General features: G+C 39.9%; 2 protein-coding genes across 2 annotated transcripts in view; both read left to right on the top strand.

The window, feature by feature from the left end:
- ADAMTS19 (ADAM metallopeptidase with thrombospondin type 1 motif 19) overlaps positions 1–3,285 on the top strand; it is a 131,557-nt gene extending 128,272 nt beyond the window's left edge. Inside the window, exons 22-23 of the mRNA XM_005486228.4 lie at positions 23–200; positions 2,072–3,285. Coding sequence (XP_005486285.1) covers positions 23–200; positions 2,072–2,223 — 330 coding nt within the window. The 3' untranslated portion in view covers positions 2,224–3,285. The remainder of the gene's footprint in view (positions 1–22; positions 201–2,071) is intronic.
- Positions 3,286–8,911: 5,626 nt separating this feature from the next.
- On the top strand, positions 8,912–18,066 carry MINAR2 (membrane integral NOTCH2 associated receptor 2). Its single transcript, XM_014266497.3, has 3 exons — positions 8,912–9,125; positions 16,830–17,075; positions 17,887–18,066. Exons 1-3 carry the CDS (start codon positions 8,961–8,963, stop codon positions 18,064–18,066), a joined length of 591 nt encoding a protein of 196 aa, XP_014121972.2. The 5' UTR covers positions 8,912–8,960.
- The last annotated feature ends 3,661 nt before the right edge of the window (positions 18,067–21,727 follow it).

Raw genomic sequence — 21,727 nt, 5'->3', positions numbered from 1 at the left:
ATGTGTCTCCTGTGTGTTCCAGTGCTCTGTCACCTGTGGCAAAGGAATGCAGTCTCGAGTCATCCAGTGCATGCACAAGATCACGGGAAGGCATGGCAATGAATGCTTTTCTTCAGAAAAGCCTGCAGCCTACAGACCCTGTCATCTCCATCCCTGCAATGAGAAAATTAATGTTAATACAATAACATCACCCAGGTTAGGTAAGCAGTCAAAGATGACAAATCTCTTCTCAGATCTTTCTCTCCACACAGTTAACGATGATCCCAGTTTAGAAACAGAAGTCAGGAAATATTCAGGAGATTTAAATTCTACACAGAGACTGATCTTCCTTCAGGTTTTGAATGTGTACATCAGAGACTGTAACTAAGAATGGTGAAAGGTTTTGTTATCCATGGAAGGACCTTATTATGAGCCTCTGATATTAAGGGAACAAAATGTCCCCTATGAAAATATATTTATATTAGAGACACTCTAAACATATGTGCTTTTATACATATATATATGTATATATTCAATATATATATATTATTTATATATTTACCCCATTTTATCAAATCTTTCTAAAGTAAGAAAATACCTTCTTTTCTGTTGAAAAATGTTGTGTCACAGAGTCAAGTGAATCAGAGTCACACAAAAAATACAGTGTACAATTAAAATTTGACTTATTGGGAAGTGATAAAAAAAGGGCTATGTTGTCACACGAAATCACAGAAAAACTAGGTTGGAAGAGACCTTCAAGATGATCAAGTTGATCAAGATGATCAACCCATGCCCTAAATACCGTAACTAAACCATGGCACCAAGTGCCATATTCAGTCTTTTTTTGAACACATCCTGGGATGGTCATTCTACCACCTCCCCAGGCAGGCCATTCCAGTAATTTATCACTCTTTCTGTACAAAATTTCTTCCTAATAGCCAACCTATATTTCCCTTGGTGCAGCTTGAGACTCTGTCCTCTGGTTCTGTCAGCTGCTGCCTGGAGAAAGAGACCAACCCCCACCTGACCACAGCCACCTTTCAGGGAGTTGTAGAGAGTTATAAGGTCACCCCGAGTCTCCTTTTCTCCAGGCTGAACACCCCCAGCCCCCTCAGCCATTCCTCACAGGCCTTGTGTTCCCAGCCCCTCACCAGCCTCGTTGCCTCCTCTGGACACGCTCAAGTGTCTCAAGGTCCTTCCCAAACTGAGGGCCCAGAGCTGGACACAGCACTCGAGGTGAGGCCTCACCAGTGCCAGTACAGGGGCAGAATGACCTCCCTGCTCCTGCTGGCCACACTGTCCTCATGGCATGGATTATTTAGGACTGATCCTAGTAATCTACAAGTCAATGTCATCCAGCATGGAGTCAGAATCCAATCCAGTAGAAACCTTAACATCTCTGAAATACATAATGCAATGCTTCTCTTCAATATACTGATAATTTTGGCCTCCAGTTCCATTCATATCACGCAGTAGAGAATTGGGGGGTAGGGCTAGTGAAAGCTGATGGGGATTGTGCCACCAGCACTTTTACAAATTTATATTCTTTTAGCAGAGATTAACTCAAATCTGAGATTGAGTTCTTTATTCAGTGTTTGTGATGTGTTTTGGACAATATCTTGTTCTTGAACCCTGTTTGTCACTGGGTTCCCATTTTAATTCCATGTATGTACTACGTACTACATGTGCAAGTACTTGATATATGTAACTAAATGTGAAGAGTTCCAACTTCAGTAACACAGTCCTTCTGTGATAAACTGTGTAAGGAGGCTTTCATAAGTGAAGCAAGGCAGAAAGATGAGCTCCACTTAGTCATGAGAAGGTAGTTGCATGACATTAAACTAATTAAGTTTGATGCAACTTAATCCGATGTGTAAATAAAGCTGGCCTTAAAATTTTTTGATATTGAATATATTAACAATAGGATGACAAGGGGAATTCCTTCTTTTGTTAAATATCTACATCTATGACCCTTTCTCTTCCCCAGACACACTTCTTATGTTCTTGTCTCTTTTGGTATGTGATTCTTCCCTAGTAAAGGCAACAGTACTGTATATTTGATTTTGCTGTTGTTGTTTCACTTTTTTTTCAGCTGCTTTGACCTTCAAATGCCTAGGAGACCAGTGGCCTGTGTACTGCAGAGTGATAAGAGAGAAGAACCTCTGTCAAGACATGAGGTGGTATCAGCGGTGCTGTGAGACATGCAGGGACTTTTATGCGCAAAAAATGCAACAAAAGAGCTGACCTCTGTCAGTCTGGCTGGCTCTCAGCTCTTTGCGATCTAATTATTTATAAACACACACACACACACCCACACAGGCTTTTTCAGACCAAATATTATCAGATGGCATATAATTTAATCAAATTAATTTATTTTTGCCTGCCAGTCATCCTTAATGGTTTTGGTTAAACACCCAACATGTTTTATCTTCTGACATTTTCATAATTAATTTTTATATGAACACTTTTGGATACATTTATCAGAATTTTTAAAAAATAGTAACTAGTATTTTAAATGTTTATTTTCAGTAAGATCATCTGTTGCAAAAAAAAGGTCATGCTATCTTGAATTTATTTTAATTTAGCTGAATAGTTTTGCTGTATATGGAAATAAAGTTCTTTTAAATTTTATTATATTTTTGGCATTTGGAGTCAGAATGAGCTTGTGTTTTTTGCAACAGATGTGAAAGTGAAGAAGCTAACATTATTAAACAGGTTATTACAGAATGTATTGTGAAATTAGTTCATTTGATTTAGAAACATACTGAAGGGGATATTCTACTGTAACTTATATTATAAACAAGAAAATTAAAATAGCTAAGTAGAGATTTTGATCATTCTCATGGACACATACTTGAACACAAGTATTAAATCAATGAAACACTGTAGAGATTTACACTGAATCACTGTTGCACTGTTTGAGGTAGTGTAGAGAAATGCAGTCCTAGAACTTGTACCATCCTATGAATCCACGTCTGTAGTGTTTTAACATGTCACTTAATTTTTTAAAGTTTTGAAACAAAAAACCCATGTCCCTCTATACCTTTGTGTGTCCTTTTGCAGATTTACAAATGGAAGAGTCCTTTCTCCTGCCACTTGTATGGATTAATCTGTTAAACATTCTCAGTTCTCTGTTGATAATTTAGAAAATAGCTTTGTAATACTACTTTAGTTTTATCTTTGACTAATGAAAAAGTCTTTATAAAAATTAAATGTTTTACAGTTTTGTAAAACATTATGAAACAGCTAAGATTTTCCTTATGAGAAAATACTGTACATGATTCACATGATTTTTACATTTTCAATAAAAAGTAAAGCTCCTTTTGCTATTTGAATTTTTCTTTTTTTGTGTGTCTGGGTCTGGTAGATTAATCCATCGAGCCCCGCATCGCAGCAGGTACAGCTACAATACAAGTGCCTTCTGCCTCTTGGCTTAGGCACCACTCTGCAGCTGCAGACAGACATGTTCCTCTGTGAGCCTCAATATATATCCATGGAAAGTTGAGAATAACAGGGTAACATTCTGTGGAGAGGCAGGTATTTATCTCAGGTGTGTCCTGCAACTGCTGAACTTGGCAAGTGAACAGCAGTGGGTCTTCTGCCCTCATTTTGTGATGGAAGTGTTTATGTACTTAAAATATGTAGGAGAGCAAGTCCTGAAGGCAAGACAGCTGGAGAAATAAGCCAAAAAGGTATATTTTCTACTCAAAGCAAAAAGTGAATGCAGCTTTATTTAAGTGAATGTTGCTTTTCCTTCTCTGCAGAGTCTAGTGTGTAGATGTGATACACAGTTTCCACAGATGGATAACCACAGATACCCACAGACAATAAACTGAGGCCCCCAGTCAGGACTGTGATTCTGTCCAGGAAGAATACTTAGACGCAGTCTTAGCTACCATTGAAATCAACATCTGTGTTTCAAATCGCTGCACTATCAAAATCTTTAGTTTGGCATCTTACTGCTCTGCACTTGAAAACTCCAACTCTAATGAGGTGCTAGTGTATGATTTTAAATAAAATACCTTCTGGTTTAGAAAAGTAAAAAAAGAAAGAAAAATAATGTTGACATCATGGAATGTGATATTTTGTATAACAAAAAAGTTTCAATGCATAGAAAATTCAGTTGCTTTGGGGCATAATTCCTCGAAGTCACAGAAGCGCATTTGAAAGTCTAATAGAATTATTGTAGTTGGCAGGCAAAAGAAGCAATTTTTATTTTAAGTTTTTCTCATACTTAGCAACAGATCTTGGTTATACTCCTGCACTCACTTGAATCACAATTGAAAAATCAAGCAAAAGAAAAGATGCCTCCAGACTAGGAGCCAGCCAGTGGTATCATCTTCACAATTCTAAATGTTTATCCTCTGCTGATTTTGAATATTTCATTAACAAGAGTGTCATCTTAATGACAAAATTTAAGAAGTGTGTTTTGACTCTGGCTCTAGCTGTCAAAAACAAATCAGTGACTTCTGCTGAAATCATCCTCCCATCACCTCTATAAGAAGATCATAAAAAGGAAGTACCTTTCATTGAGAGTCAGGGATGGAAAATTGTGGTTTAAAATGACTTTTTTAAAAGAATATAATGAGTGAAATCAAGATCAGATATTATTAGATGTTATATTCTGATCAGGATGTTATAGTGAAATCAGGATGTTATAGTGCTGATAAGTCTGGTTCTGATTCCTTTAGAAACTGTAGGACAAAAATACTAGTTAAATGTGTGTGAATCATTTTGAAGCAGTTTTGTGTCTAAATAGCAAATATATGTCTGAATTTTAAAGCAAGTTCATTTTACTGCAAGTTCATTTTATTGATTTAGATCCTATCAACATTCAGAGGAGCAGTACAGACTGAAATACTCTTTTGGTCAGAAAATTATAAGAACATTCTGAAAATGTGCCCAGGCTATGGCTTGAGCCACAGCATGCCATGGGGAGGGCAGGCATGTGCCAGTTTTCCATAGACCTGGGTGGCAGCAGGCAGCCCTTTCCAGCTGTGTTCAGGCAAACCATAGCCTTATCGACTTATGCAGGCATAAACAGTCCAGAGTTTACTCTTTTCTGTTTTATTTTGCATTTGTTCTTTCTTCTTCGAGGACAATCCCTCTGCATTAGTACGTTTTCCTTCCAGCCTGATGAATATGTAACATTTCAACAAATGAGTGTCAAATCAATCAAGTTCAGCTGGCATGTAAAGGTGAAATTCACTCTTGGCTCCTACGGGCTAGAGCAGGCCTCTCTGCTAATTAAATACCACTTAAACCCTGCTTTGTCGGATTAAGTGGGACTTAAGTGGTACATAGGGATTGTGCTAGTCTGGTGCACAGCAGGTTTACTTCCTGCTCCCACTGGTCAGCTGGAGTAGTAATCGAAAGTTACAACAGCTACCACTTCTCATAACTCTCTTAAAGAAATACCTGAATTTTAATAGCATTGTCATTTATTCTGAAGGAAATTGCTGCTTTGTTCTGGAGGAAGTGGGTTACATTTTGGGTTGTTTCAGGTTTTTTCCATTCAGTTTTCATTATCTTCTTTAGTGACAGAAAACCAGCCATTTGCATATTCAAAAAATACACTAAAAATAGAAAGCTTGCCTGCATCATGAGACCAAGAGAGGACCTAAAACCTAACAGATCAATTATAAAAAGAAAATTTAAAGCACTCAGAAAGAATTTAAAGATATTTGTAAAAAAGATGTGCAAACCAATAGAAAGGGAACTTGAAATACATCCAAAGCAGGAAGCTGAAAAAGGAGACGGTGGGACCATCTGATAACACAACTGTGAAAGGGACACTCAACAGTGATAAAGTGGCGAAAGAAGTTCAGTGAATTACTTGTGTTGACTTTTCCAGATGAAAAGTTGCAAGGTTCCTTATAGCAAAGATGTCAGAGAAATTGGATCGAGGTGAAGGAAATGTACAGGAAAGTAAGACTAAATAAATATGTTCAATGCAAACAGTATCTAGGGTTGCAGTCACCTGAGATTATTGGAAGAACACAACTAGGAAATTGGTATCAGAGCCACATGCTGTCATTGCAAAGAGTCAGTCTGCCAGCCTGGCAGACTGATGTGTAATTCCTGCCTGTGGAAAAGGCAACCCCTTGAGCTACAGATTGCCATAATAGCCAATGAAAATAATAAGAACCCTGAGCACCTGGATAAGCGTGTTCTCTTGGGTGAGAGTCAGCATGGCTTCAGTTGTGAATGGAACAAAAAGGAACTGCTGGACACAAAAATCTATGTTCACCATTACAGGTTATTCAAGAAACTGCATTCACACAGGACTACAGGAGCAGTCTTTATGGATTGAAAGGTGATTAAAGGATTGGAAGCAAAATGGTCATCTTTCAGGATGGAGAGAAGTCAGCAGTATGGTTCCCTAAGGAGTTAGGGGTTTTGACATTTTCATCAGTGGCATGTGGAAGAATGAAAATGTAGTTCTCTGTCTAGGCAGGTGCCATAAAGCTGTTCTGGTTAACTCCTGCCTCAGTTGTAAAGCAACAAAAAACTGAGTGATTGGTCAAGACATTAACTGAAAAATTTTGATATAGGTATATGTCAAGTATTATAGCTATAAAAATAGCCTGAACCATTCCTATGAGACACTGAATTTGCAACTGGCAGTCGCAGAAGTGAAGTTACTAGCCCTGTGAGAGTTACTACTGCTATGAGAATAGTGGGAAAAAAAGCCCCAGTAACTGATGGATGTTTTCAGAAAGAAAGATATATTTTTTCCCATTTTTGGAACTGGTGTAACCAGAACATGAGCATTGTATTCATTTATGGTTGCTGTATTCTAATGAACAATGCAGTGGAATTAGAATGTAACACATTGAAAATAAATTAGCAAGAAGATAGGCTAGGTGGTGTACAAGATGAGATTTAAAATGTTGATAATTCAGATTGAAAAGAAAGAGACTGAAATAACTATAGTTCAAACAATCCTGAAGGTGATGGATAAGCTGTATGGGGAGCTCTTCTTAAAACTCTGCAGTACTACTAGAAGGGCATCCTTGATAGGGCTAATATGGAAATTAATTTTAAAGACATAAAAGTAGGCAGTTTAGGCAGATGGTCATGAGGTTCTGAATCTTGCTTCTGGTGGAGGTTCTCTCAGAAGAATTGAAAAACAGGCAGTTTTATTGACAGTTTATAAATAGATAATAAAAAGCCTGGAAAAGAGGTACTTCAGCAAAAAAAAAAAAAAGTGTGGTTTCTGAGGGAGTAAAAAAATGAATGGCAGAAAGTAGCAGGGTGTACACTGACTGCCTAAACAGCATCTTGTTCTTGTCCTTGTCAAAAAAAATTATAGATCCTGGGATTGGAGAGGTCTGACTTAATAAGATACCTTTATGTTCTTATGTCAAATGGATTACTGTTAGTACGTAAACTCACACAGACGCACACATCTTACACAACAGTAGCACAGACAAGCCCTGTGTTTCTAGAGATGCTGGAAAGTCTATGTTTTAAAAGTCTTGGTTGCATATACCCATGTATTTTAGAACACAAATTATTACTCTCTTTGTTATTACTGCACAGGGAAAAAGTGAGAACTACGTGCCATGGTAAGTCCAAAACAGCAGCTTCATGGTAATACCTAGGGTACACTGGAAACTTGTATTAGTGTTTCAGGGGTTCATTAAACTGGGGAGGCATAGTTGTAAAGGTAGCACCAGGTTCCCCAAAAGCATGCACATCCACTCAGAAACACAGTCACTACTGTTTCTTTTGTGGCTGCTCACAGATACTTATTTGAGCACCTACTTGAAAGGTGCCATATTAATAATTTTAAACAGATATGCTTTAAAATAATCTCCAATAATTACATACAAGGAAACATCATGAGCTTTTAAAGTAAATAACAGGTTTTACTTACATGTATATCCAACTATCAATTTTTACTTCAGTATTTAAAAAATGTTTTCCTATTTTTATTTTGTTTCTATATTTCAGCTAGTTTTTGTGTGGTAAATAGATTCTTTTGATTCTGTGGTCTAAGTACAGAGGTAAATTTTTTGTGATGCCCTAGTTCTCAGCACAAATTTGATTCAAAAAAGGTTTTCCTGGATTTCAAGCAATGACCTTATCCTCTGTAGCAATTTCATCCAAATGAAACATATCCTGGAAAAACATACGTATTTTAAGAAAAGGTTAAAATAAGAATGAGGAGGCTACTTTTGCTAGTCATACATGGAGGCCATAATGAGAAGGGCAATTTCATTAACTGAAAGTCAAAAGGACTTAAGACTCATAAAACGATGATGAAAATATCAAATCTCAGAATAAAATAATAAAAGTGATGGGACTGAGGCCATACTATTCAAGTCAGTTACAGTGAATTTTTTCTATGCATTTTAATGGGAACAGAATCAATTCCCTGAAAACTTCTGTTATCAATTACTTGAAACAATCTAATATTTCCCAGGGTCAAGAAGAATTTGCTGTGAAAGAAATCCTTGACCCTAAAAAAAGTTCATGTTATAGCTGTTGTGGTAAATGGTACCAACCCACACACCACAATGGAGCCTCTTGGTACTGCTGCAGAAAAGGAAGACTTGCTTTGACGGGAAGCTGCTTCTAATTTTCTCAGGGGAAAAAATGTTACTTTGAAGTATTGTAGGCTTGACATTTTTGGCAGATAACTTGAGGAAGTGCTGGTATGCATTTTAGTGTCTTATGCATCTACTCACTGGTACTTAGTTAGTTTTAATGAGCACATATGTATCTATCAAAATAGACCTTGAACCCAAAAACTTAAGCCAGGCACTTAGACAAGTGTCCTATCTTTTCTGCCACTTCTAAACAATCTTTTATCATTGGTAGATGATATAAGTGAGCCTGATACCAAGCAGGGGTCAGATACAGTTTCAGGAAACTGTCGTATCCTTCTTCACGTCATTAATAATAGAAAGAGCATGCACAGCCAGGAAGCAGAAGCTGGGGCTGTTTTCATTATTAGTCTACAGCACAGAAACATGGACCTCTCCGTTTTGCCAAACAACAACCATCCTGATAAATTCCTGCAACTGGAGGTTAAATCTTTAGTGAAAAACTCTGCCTTTTTACCAGCCAACTGGGCAAAATTCCCAGAAGCAGCTTTACCTGGAGTGCAGCAGTGGCACAACAGGATCTATTTACAGGTAAGGTCTAAAAGAGGCTGACATGTTCCTGATTTTTCTACCTTGTTTTAAGGATCAGGAGAAAAATTACATGATGGTGACAGTTCAGCTGTAGTTCAGCTTCCTGCATCTCTTAATCCGCATGGTTAATATTCCTGTGTATTTTCCAATGGACATCAGCAAGGATCAGGCTCCATGAGAAGGGGAACTTTCTTCAGGGGAGGGTCCACTGACATTTTTCAGTGTATTAGGATTTCTACTGCTCTTTGTAACATTTTCATTGCATTTTCCAGAAAGTCTACTGAAGTCAAATACCACTTATTTGTACTAAAGTTGTGCGTGATATATGCTCTCTGAAGTGAGAAAAGCCCCAGATTTAAAACTGAAAGTGAAGTTATATCCCTTAAACTTGACGAAAAGGCACATTAGAGGGACTTGCTACAAATGTATATATCTACATAGTTCACCATAACTTCCTTTTTATTTTCCTTATTTTTTTTCCCTCATTGAACTTTGCCTTCCCAGTATACTGAAAGACAACTGTTGAAAGTGGGAAACATGCTGACTGCATTAATCCAGGTTATTATATAGTGGTAGCAGCAGTTTCTGGGTAAAAATGTAAATGTGCACTGCCTAGCAGAGGCCCTGGAGCTGGCGGAGGAGAAGTTCATGTCTGGATCAGCAGCAGTACAGCTGCATCAGCTCACACCCCTCTGGGCCCCACTTGCTGCTCCACAGCGCTCCTTCCCTGCTGCCCAGGGAGCCCCTCGCCTTTCCCCACCCCTAGCATGAGCAAAAGCTCCAAGGTCTGGTTCTCGTCAAGGGATGGAGACATACAGAAGTGGTTGGGGGTGAGGGGAGTGATGGAGAAGGGTCTACATTCTCAGGATCCTTAGTGTGGGGATCTGATTCCCCAGGGAAATGAGGACGAAGAGCCAAAAAAGCTTGAACCTGGGGGAAGGGAGGAAAGTGATGCTGAAAGTCTCCCACAGCTACTTCTTGTTGCGCTTCTCCCTTTTCAGACATTCCTCCCGATCAGCTCTCTAAACCCCCTTTGCTCCCTCTCAGAGTCCATTCCAGTCTTCTTCCAACTGCGAAAGTCGTCCCCCTGTGATACCTGCTTCCATCCTTCCCCCATTATATCCACTTCCATGCTCCCCCCTTACCCCCCCTAGCTTCTCCCCTGCCCCAGACACCCTTCCCTGTGCCTACTCCACCGCCTCCAGCCGCTCTGTTCGTGTTGTATAATCTCTGCTGGCCGCTCCCCAAGGAGAGCTGGGGCGGGGAACACGCGGCCGCCCGTAGCGTCCCATGCAAACAGCCCGAACCGAGGGACGGAGCCTGAAGGATCCCGAACTACAGGGGATGGTGCAATGCTGGCCTCACCCCCTCCCCCCGCCCAAGCCCCTCTTTTATGCAGGAGGGAGGCAGCCACACACAGAGCCTCCGCAGCAGCAGGGATCCTTCTCCCCATTGTTGTCAATCAGGACGCGCTGTCACCGAGCCAGGGCTGCAGAGCTGCGGGAGGATTAAAAATGTGTCGGGAGCCCCGTGCTTTTTGACTTGCGCTCTGCTTTTTTGCCACCAGCGAGAAGGTTTTCCTGGAACTCTGTGTCCCAGCCCGGGATGGCTGTTACAAAGGAAATGTCTGTACTCACCATGACTCCAAAAATGGAGTTTGCAAAGTGGTATTATTTTATAAGTGTTAAACCTAGGATACAATCTAAACCTTTTAGTGTAGTCATTAGAGAATTCAAACTGTTCCGATAAAATTCATTGTGCCATTCTCTCTCCCTTACGAGCTTGCCTTCTTTTTCTCCTTTTCCTGACAATCAAATAAAGGAAAAAGTACTGATGAGTTCCAGACATTAGAAGAAACACGATGGCACAGTGGAGAACTAATGGTGCAGGAATAACATATTTCACTTTAAGATGAGAAAGACAATAGTGTTAAGGGTTAGTTAATTCAGAAATGGAAAAAGGGGGGATGGGAGGAGGAGAGAGAGAATTAATTTCGGAATATGTGCATGATCTAAAGATTCCTAAAGTCATTAAACCTTGAGAGTAGCCTAAATTCCCTCTTTAGAAGTTAATATTCTCTAAATAAACTAATGCTACTCAGGTCTCCCTATGCAAAGTGACTGCACGGTGGTATGTTTGTGGTCTCTTCCAAACGTTTATTATGACTGAAGTGCTTATGTGTTTTCTCCACCTTTAGGTTTTAAAATTTGTTTCCATTATAAAAAGCAGCTTCATGTAGTGACAGAAAACTGCTGGTCTTTCTCCTCACTTTCCTCTTTGGTATCAGGCAAACTGAACAGCTTCTCCATTTAGCATGTACTTTCATCATCTACTTTGACTAAAACAAACCATAAAGCTGTCCTGGAATTTTGGCCCTTCCTTGTGAAAAGCAGCATAAAAAGCACAGACTTTCTCCAGCAAATGTATCACTGCTGACCGCATTCTGCTCATCCTGACAATTTCCAGTCCTGCTGGACTCTCTGCCCCACAATATGTTTTAATGCCCAGCACACATCAGATGATTAATCCTCCATATCTGTTTCTCATGCATGTCTTCCCTGTAGTCAACCTGGTAGTTTTCTGCAATTCTCTGACTTCTCTTTCTTGTTTATATTTCCTGTTTCTCCCCCCTATTTTTGGAAGACAACAGAGAGCATTCAGTCTTAGCAGCATGCTACTTCTTGGCATGATGGTTTTTGGCCTTACATATGAGTTAATGCCTGTGTCCTGTCCTTGCTTGTTTCTCAGTATACGAGGACAAGAGAGTTTTTAAAAATATGTAAGTTAGGTGCCGGGTTAGAATCACTTATTTGTCCCCTGGCTCATACATGCATTACATATTTCCACTCTCTCCTTTATTCTTCCCTAGACATCTGAAACTGGCCACAATAAGAGCCAGCTGCAAGGTTTGCAGGAGCTTTGGTCTGTACAAAAGTTTTTATATAATGCTCTCACAGCCCTGCAGAGCTGCATTGCCAATGACAGATAAAACATCTTTTTAAACTAAAAAATTCTTTAGAAGTAGTAGTCTTAATAATGCACAATTTAAATAGTCCATATGAATATTCACTTATGTCTAAATATTCCTGTCACTTTGGCCGAAGTGTTTGTAACCATCTACTGCTCTCTTTTCTGCCCATGTCTGGTGGATTTTCAGTTTTGCAGTACCTGAGGCTGCCTTAATATCTCTGACGAGGAATCCAGATCCCCTTTATTTCCTTCCTTGAGAAAAGTTTCATATCTAGAATCATAGAAAGGTTTGAGTTGGAAGGGGCCTCACAGGTCATCTGGTGCCAACTCCACTGCCATATGGAGAGACGTCTTCCCCTTGAGCAGGTGTCTCCAAAGCCCCAGTCAGGCTGGCTTTGAACACAGTCAGGGATGGGGCCTTCACAACTTCTCTGCGCAACCTGTTCAGGTGTCTCATCATCCTCACAAAGAATGTCATCCTTATAGCTAATCTAAATCGGTCCTCTTCCAGTTTAAAGCCATTTCCCTTGTCCCAGTTCTGTAAAAATTCTCTCTCCAGCTTTCTTGTCATACATCTGTATGATGGGTGTAGAAGGGTGCTACATGGTCTCTCTGTAGCCTTCTCTTCCCCAGGCTGAACAACCCCAGCTCGCACAAATAGGAGAGTTATTTCAACCCTCTGATCATTGCAGCCTCGTCTGAACCTGTTTAGGCTTCTTAGGAGCCCTTGATGTGACTGTCTGCCCTTACTGTCTTTCTTATCTCGTTATGCCGCTTTAGTTAATCCTTACCTTCCCAACTGCTTTTCCATTGCATTTCCTATGAGATGTGATTTGTTGAACGAAGCTCTCAAGTGCTAATATTCTTCATAATGAAAGAGCTTGTAATTTTCCAAATGTCTAGCAATACTGTACAGTTGATACACCTACCAGAGGGATTCTTAGCTACACCCTAGAAGTTGTTTGCCTTTAAAATATTTCTCTACATCAGATAAATACCCTTATGAGTACAGGGAGGGTCCTCCACAATATCTTACAAGGTTTTTGCACAACAGAGGATTATATTTTTAAACAGACTACTCTCAAATATAATGACCACCCTTCAAGTCCTTGTCATTAGGATTGAGAAGGCTGTTATGAAACAAATCCTGTACTATTTGGTGGCTGTAAGTTTCTGTAGGACTGCCTTGGTTAAAACTTCTAGTTGTAGCAGCCCATCAACAGCATTTCTCACTTCCTCTAAGCATCATTGCCAACATCAAGTGGAAACTGGGGCTGGCCATTGGAACAGAGGAACTGGTTCTGTCTGGAGGGAAAGAAAGTCTTGAGTTCCAGGAAGAATATTTCCTTGATTTTTTATCTGTCTCTTTGTTGACTTCTTTCAGGTGGATGGGCTTTAAACCAAGGTCTAGCCTTAACTGTTGATGTCCTGGGTTTTGTGGGTGATACCTCATATCACAGGCTGAGAAAATAATGGTTTGTCTCTTGGGTTGTTCAGTGCTATTAACAATAGAAGTGGGAACAGAAGGATGAAGTCAAGATAAAAATGAAATAAAAGTATTTCCTAGTAATAAAGACTAAAATATAATTCTAGTTATGTGTATTGTAAGGTATGCATAAAATAATCAGCAAGAAAAAAACATGGAGTAGGCACATGTTGACTCAGTAATGGAACTAACATGAACCCTCTATAGATCTCTGGGCTTTGCACAGAGTACTAGTACTTGCATGTGACAGCTCTCTGGGTCTGTCAAAGAGGAACATACTCTTCTCAGTGAAAAACAAGTTATTAACCAGTTATAACAGTGTTCTTGCTCATGAGCTATACGTAGATCAAACACAGTTATGTGTTTGAGGAGTTGAGTGCTTTTCACCTTGTTAAATAAGTATTTCACAAACTTGAAATACTTTCATCTACAATTTTCAGTGTTCTCCATAACTACTGCTTCTTTGAGTATTCACTATCCATTCCTTCCATTCAGTAAGTAATAACATAAATTGCCTTTGATTTGTTCTGTCCAGCCTCATTCACATTGTCTTCCTATATTCAGTGTATATAGCATGAATTCTGTAATTGATATTGATACCTAAATTTGCAATACTTTTCTCTTTCTTTGAACATTTGCTGCATGAGTCAGAGTCTGTGACAAAGGTTGGGAATTGTTTTGAATCTTAAAAGAAAATGTAAAAAGGTAGCTTTTGCAACAATTAATACTAGCAAGCATATTTTGGTTATCTAATCTTATGTTTCTCTGCTTCTAGAAATGCATATGTTTAATGCAAGATTTTTCATATTTCTTTGTATGATATCTTAGTCTTAAAACTTTTGGGGTTTGTGTGTGATTCCAGCTTCTGTCCTTACTTTTCCCTAACTAGTCTGTAGGACATATCTACCACAGAAATTTTACAATCAAACATCTGCTGTACTCAAGTACATTCTCCCAATTAACTTGTCACTTCAATGTCTGTTCTCTAAAATATCTGCCAACTATATCTTACCCCAAATTCTTGTCCAGCTTTCATGATAAAACCTGGTTGCCCCTCCCAATAAATTCCCTCTCTATATCTGCTCCAAGTCACCACACTCCCCTCATGCCCATGAAAAGAAAGGTACTTCAGACAGTAGGGGAAAAAATGTTGCTACAAAGCGCTGTTTTTATAAACAAATTTTTGCATTGTGCCATCTATTCCAAGTTTTGGAGAATTTTATGGAAAACAGCTTTAAAAATTACTGTCAAGTCACATTCTTCTCACAACATTTTAGCCTAGGGAGACCAATCAACCCCTGGTAAGACAGTTCGCATTCTTCAACAAAATGTTCTCCAAGTTCAACTATTTAGCAAGCCTGAGGGAAGAGTCATTAGAGTCAATGACAAATCTTAAATAAGAAATAAAGTAAATAAAATAAAATGCAGTCAGAAAGAAAAGGCAGTTCAAAACACCAGCTCAGCTGAAATCTGGCCACTACAGCCCAGAGGGCTTCAGTGCCAGCTGTAACTGCAATGCAGAGAGTAATATTATCAGGGGATGTGTGGAGGCTTAGGAACAACATGTGGAAATTATGAACCAACAGAAGGATGGGACGTCGCTGAGGATCCACCCGCCTACTAATGGCAATTATTGGTGGGAAACATGCTTAGTCACTTCTGCAGGATTTAGTGATAGGAATGCCAGCATAATGCTTCCTCCTAAAGTCTGCCTGCCTCAGAGTAATGTATAGGAATCTATACATGCACACATTAAGTCATTAAGCAGGTGATGGCACACAGGAGCTGATTTCCACTGAAAATGGATCCACCAGCCCAAAAAGTGGGCAGAAAATTACTCAAGGAGAAGAAGCCAACAGTTTGCTATCATCTTAGGGACCTTCACTGACTTGATGAGGTGTCCAAGCAGTTCCCAAAGCCAGTGTGCAGGAGGTCTGATGCCCCGAGCTCCCACCAGAAAGGTGGAAGGAGAAGCAGAACATGTCCCTAGCACTTTTGCAGTTGAAGCCCATCCAGCCTGGGGTGCCTTAACGTTTGGAGATCTCAGTAAAAGTGAAAAATTCAGGGAAAGTCATCCTTAGATGGAAGTAAGTTTCTCAGGACCTGCCTTCTTTATTGGCTGTTTACTCTGTGCACTTTACCTTATGGGCATTTTGCAGCAGGTGCTTTGTGATTTCTGGGAGCAGGAGAGAGGTGGGGATTGCCCCCTCCCAGCATACCTGACACAGGACCACTGAGTCAGGCCAAGGCTCCCCTTGACTCAACATAAAGTTCCTAAGGATAAAACTACTTGTGAGGAGGGATTAATATGCTCTGTGATGGTTCCAAAATCCTAAGAAATGGGAGAGGTGTTAGTGTAAGACAAAGGCTTTGGAAAAAGCAGGTCTCTTAGGTAGCTGACACACTGTGGTACCACAGATCAGTACCAGGTTAATTGAAAGTCTTGGGGACAGAAGGTTGGTACAAATCTTGAATAGCTTGGAATAGAGAGTCTGATTGCATTCCTCCAGGCAATTACAGATTGAAAAGTATCATAACTACTATTTTACAGAACCCTGAAGAGGCCCTTAGTGCCATTTTAAGAGGCAGCTTGTGATTTCTCAAAAAATATTATCCCACCAGGGCTGTTATTCTTCTTCCTCTCTTGACACCCACATGTTCTAAACGTCTTGTTTAACAGCTTTTGTTATTGGGAGAATGCTCAGAAATTTAATTACCTCAGTTGAATGAAGAGCCTCTTCAACATCCTGACACTCTTGATCTGACATTCAAGAGTGTGAACAGAACTGTGTAACTGTGTCTCACCCCTGCTATCAGAGATGCATTTCCAGTTGAGGTTTGCACTTACACACCATTGCCCTGTGATCACTCTGCTTTGTCCTTACATCTTTGCTCCTGCATCATACTCCATGGCTTCCTCCAGAACTATAATGTTCTACTGCAGCTCTCCATAGCACTGTCTCACTGAAGCAGAGGTCTTCTTACAGCAGGCATTGTAATGTCAGTTCACATTTGCAAAAGAACTTAATGTACAGATTGTACCCACCTGCTTTCCCCAGAAGGAAGAAATCTGTCCAGAGTGAGCAGTCAGGCTCCCTTGCTGTAGAAGTTTGCCAGAAGGAGAAAAATTGTTGCATGCTCAGTTTTAAAATGATTCTGATATATTACAAGTGATAATTCTGGAAGGGGGCCTGTATTGTAGGTAATGCAAATGAAAGCCAGGTTCTGATCTAACTTGTGTCTTACAGAGAGAAAAGAAAACTGTCACTGAGCTGCCAGGCTTAGACTTGAACAGGGTTGGTCAAGAAATCATAGACAAATCACTGGGGAAACACATTACTCCCATCACCCTGAAATCCACAATCAAGAGCAACCCACTGTACAGTGATATTCATGTGGATGATGACTGGGAGGAGAAGAAAAAGACCCCTTCCTGGACTGTGCAAGACTATGACAGACAGTCACTGCACTCTAACTTGGCCAGCCACATAAAGGTAATTGGCTGCTGTGCTGAGTTTGAGCAAGTGAATTGGTGTGAGTTGTGTGGTGCGTGCATAAACCACTGTGCAGCCCTCTTGATCTTTAGGTGGGATTACAGAAGTAAATATGGAGGTATTTTCTGGAACAGACATGACACTAACAGGAGTGTGATCAGGAAAGAAGTCCACATATCTAGCGAGATTCCAGGAATTTAAATTTTACAGTACATGACATCTGATGAGAGAAACTCTTAAACCACAACGCTGTGTAACTCAGCTCCCCTGCTTACATAGGGAAGAATACAAATGTGGCACTTAAATACTATATAGTCACTTTATAAATGTTTGTAGCAAAATTCTGTTATCAAATTACATCTCTTTTTCAGCCTCATCCACACCATACAAGTTCCTGCCTCCCTATGGGTTGGCACAAATCACTTCTAGGATTACTTTAGTTTTGGTTTGGTTTGGGGTTTTTTTGCTGTTCCATTTCTTTGAAAAGAGGGTCAGAACTGTATTTTACAGCATGGCATCTTTTCTTGAGAAGACAACATGGTTTGTTCTGGGTTTTTAAATGCATTTCAATGGCTGGTGTCCTACTTTTGGTTCCTGGATGAAAAGTGTGGTTTTAATTTTCCCCAGTGGAACATTTGCAGCATCTGGAAAGTAGCACAACCTACATTCAAGTGAAAGTGTCTTGCATATGTGTTGTGATATCTTAAATTCATTAATCAGTGTCTGATGATAGCCAAAATACTTCTGGGTATGTTCCAACGACTTTGTGTGTAAAAGAGAAACTGATTTCATTTTCTGATTTTTCTTCTAGGAAAATCCTAATGATCTACAGTTCTGGATGGGGGATATTTATACTCCTGGGTATGATACCTTGTTAAAAAAGAAGGAGCGAGAAAAAAAACATTCAAAATATTGCCGAATCATTCTGCTCATGATACTAGCCATTTGCATTCTAATTACTGTAATCACACTTAGTATTTTACTTACTTAACTTAGCCAAATGATGGTGAATTTTTTTAATAAATATTTTTATTAAATTATTTCCTTCTCTGGTTTTATTTGAATTCAATTTTTTTTGGTCACAAACACTTTGCTGGCTCTTGTCACTTCTTCAAAATATTCCTGTACAGCACAGGGAATTGACCCTGAAAATAGACAAATATTCTGTGCATGCCTGAAAGTCTCCTTACAGGTATAATTTAAAAAGAAAACTATATTCTATCTTTTTTAGTGCCTTTTTTAGTCTAGTGATTTAAGTCAGTATGTGTGGTATGTTACATAAAGAGAACCAGCTATTTGTTTTTATTTGTTCTAATAAACACCTACTACACTCCTTGTCTTTTTATGATACATATTTTTAGAATATAGAAAAGCATTATAAAGCATTATTCAAGATATCCCAAAGAATTATAAAACAAACATTTACACATTACTTAGTCACTGAATGCATTGCTGCAATGTTGGAGCACATAGTAAATGCCAGCCTAAACACATAAACATTTTCTTACACTTTTTCAGAGAAGAAAAACAGAAAATATATCACTGTGTTTCTATCAAAAAATTTCATAAACTGTGACAAAGTTCTTCCATCACTAGTTCATATTCTTTCAATATATTTCTGTCATCCCAAAACATGGAGAGACAATATTTATTTTCAATAAAATCTGTGGAGTACAAGGGTATAAACTGGAATTAACACACCTTAAAATATTAAAGTTATGTAACCAGGCTGTGAAAAAGAATATCTGTAAATTAAAGGAATAAAATGAAATGTTTAGAGCACTTAGACCATTAAGTTAATATACCTCAGAACAATTCAGAGGAATCAAAACGTGAGATAAAATTACAAAAGAAAAAGTGAGTGAATAGGGAGGCAAGAACTTCAAGTAATTATTTCCTTTCTGAAAAGGAAATTCTCTGTGAGCTGCAAACCCTTTATACCCCTGTATTTGGTATTAAGGAGCTATGAATACAGTTGAGATATTTCCCTTTTGGAAGAGAATCCCACAGGTACACATAATCTGGAAAGTTGAGGTTATACCAGGTCTGCTTCTTATCCCACAAAAGATGCTTTGGATTAGTCAGGAATAGAACTAAGGTAGAAGGTTTGTACTGTGTCTTCTGAACTCTAGGATGTGCGCTACCTACAGCAGGTTTACAGTGCCTTAACTCATGTCAAGATGAATTCATCTTCAGACAAGTGTATTTCATTCCTTCCTTCTCATCTAGTTCATGATTGATTCTTTTGTGTGCTGTAACTTCTTGGACCTGCTCTAGCTTGTACTATAACCAGTTTGAAGATTCAGCTTAAAAAAAAATCAAGCTAAAAAAGGTTAGTGCTTTAATCAGATGTGCAGACAACAGTAAAAGAGTGGTAGCATTTAAATGCACGTGCATAAAATTAGTATCCCTGTTACAAAATTGTACATTGCTGTAAATATACAAGGGAACTCAGCCTTCTGCCTTGCTGCAGTTTCAGTGCAGATGGGGATTCTTGTCTGAAAGATCAGGCCCGTTCAGCTTACAAAAGTAAGAACTTGGGAGTATTTTACAAGACTAATAGCTGACATTATGAAGTAACTACTAACATTAAACCAACAATACTTGTCTTTTTTCCAGCCCAAGTACATTTGCTTTAAGTGCATTGCATATAATGCAGAGACGTACTTTTGTAAATTATTGAGGCCTGCAGGCTGGAAGCCTAAAAGCAAAGAGCTCTGTAATTTCCAGGAAAACAGCCAATAATGCGAGTTTCTCAACTACATTACTCTGTGAGGGCTTAGCTGAAAGGATAAAGCGGTTTTCTCCACGAGCTGACTACGGGCTTTAGTCCGATTTCACTGCTGTCACCTAGCGGAGAGCCAGCAAAGAGGAAAAACGTGTCAGGCGCGAAGATGCCGCTTGGAACATTTTTTTTTTTTTTTAAAGAATGTCATGTTTCTCTTGGATGTGGGGGAAGGGCTGCTCTATTTTTTGCGATCCTCAGGCATGGCCTGGGATGCGGGTTCCTTTGGTGACCCCTCGCGGCGGAGAGCGGCGGGCGGAGGGACCCGCGGATACTGCTGTTCCCGGGAAGGGAAGGGAAGGGAAGGGAAGGGAAGGGAAGGGAAGGGAAGGGAAGGGAAGGGAAGGGAAGGGAAGGGAAGGGAAGGGAAGGGAAGGGAAGGGAAGGGAAGGGAAGGGAAGGGAAGGGAAGGGAAGGGAAGGGAAGGGAAGGGAAGGGAAGGGAAGGGAAGGGAAGGGAAGGGAAGGGAAGGGAAGGGAAGGGAAGGGAAGGGAAGGGAAGGGAAGGGAAGGGAAGGGAAGGGAAGGGAAGGGAAGGGAAGGGAAGGGAAGGGAAGGGAAGGGAAGGGAAGGGAAGGGAAGGGAAGGGAAGGGAAGGGAAGGGAAGGGAAGGGAAGGGAAGGGAAGGGAAGGGAAGGGAAGGGAAGGGAAGGGAAGGGAAGGGAAGGGAAGGGACGGCTCCTTCGTGCCCTGCGGGAGCGTCTATCTGCCCGTGAAGGAAGGGGCTTGCTGCTGCGCCCCTCGGGGAGTGCTGGCATGGGAAGAGCCGATTGTCTGTGTAAACGTGAGCTGTGCTGCTGGTAATGGAAAATAAACAACACTCGGATACTTTGAGAGGAACCAACCAGCTCAACAGACTGAGAGACAAAGACTTTTCATCAGAGGAGAGTGGTGGAGCCTCGGGATCCTTTGTACCATGTGCTAACTCCAAAAACAGTAAATTAGACACTCTTCCTTTAACCATTTGATGCAGTGTTGCTTTACTTATCCTGTAGGAAAAAAATTTTTTTTGGTTGATAGACATCGCTGTGTATTGTTTCTTTTGTCATGTGAGTTTTTTGCTTTTGTTGGTTTGGTTAATTTAGGGTTCTTTTAATTCATTAATGACGGAGACTGAAAAAGACACGTCATCACACGACATTCATAATAAAGGTATTGGTGGTTAGAGAACAGAATATTTAGTATATTCCAAAAATGCTTAAAACACTATAAGAAGAGGAGACTCAGGGGGACCTTGTTGCTGTCTACAACTACATGAAAAGAGGTTGGAGCCATGTAGATGTCTGCCTGTTTTCCCAGGCAGGAAGAGGAAATGGCCTCAAGTTGTGCCAGGGAAGGTTAGGAATGGATATTATAAAAAAATCCTTCACTGAAATGGTTGTCATACATAGGAATAGGTTGCCCAGAGAAGTGATGGAGTCATCACCTATGGAAGTGCAAAAGAAACATATGGACATGGTTTTGTGGTCATTACGATGGTGCTGGTTTAAGAGTTGGCACTGATACCTATTAGAGATGTTTTCCAACCTTAATCATTATATGACTCCACAAATGAAACAAGTCTTACTGGAAACTTACTACTAGGTAAGTTTCCAGTAAGTATTCTCTGTGATTTACATTCATTGGTCTCTTCCTACCCTGAAAGCATGCTTACACACATAATTTCATCCTTCACAGAATCATAGAATATGCTGAATTGGAAGGGGCCCATCAGGATCATCAAGTCCAACTCCTGGCCCTGCACAGGACACCCCAAGAATCTCACCATGCACCTAAGAGCATTGTCTAAATGCTTCATGAACTCTGTCAGGCTTGGTGCCGTGACCAACCCCCTGGGGAGACTATTCCAGGGCATGACCACTCCCTGG

The sequence above is a fragment of the Zonotrichia albicollis genome, chromosome Z (genome assembly GCF_047830755.1).
Source record: "Zonotrichia albicollis isolate bZonAlb1 chromosome Z, bZonAlb1.hap1, whole genome shotgun sequence".
Taxonomy (NCBI): domain Eukaryota; kingdom Metazoa; phylum Chordata; class Aves; order Passeriformes; family Passerellidae; genus Zonotrichia; species Zonotrichia albicollis.
This window is presented reverse-complemented; position numbering and strand designations above follow the sequence as displayed.

Coding starts and splice junctions, on each gene's coding strand:
- MINAR2 (XM_014266497.3), top strand. CDS start 8,961: ATGGACCTCTCCGTTTTGCCAAACAACAACCATCCTGATAAATTCCTG. Junction 9,126..16,829: donor ACAACAGGATCTATTTACAG/GTAAGGTCTAAA, acceptor TGTGTCTTACAG/AGAGAAAAGAAAACTGTCAC. Junction 17,076..17,886: donor ACTTGGCCAGCCACATAAAG/GTAATTGGCTGC, acceptor TTTTTCTTCTAG/GAAAATCCTAATGATCTACA.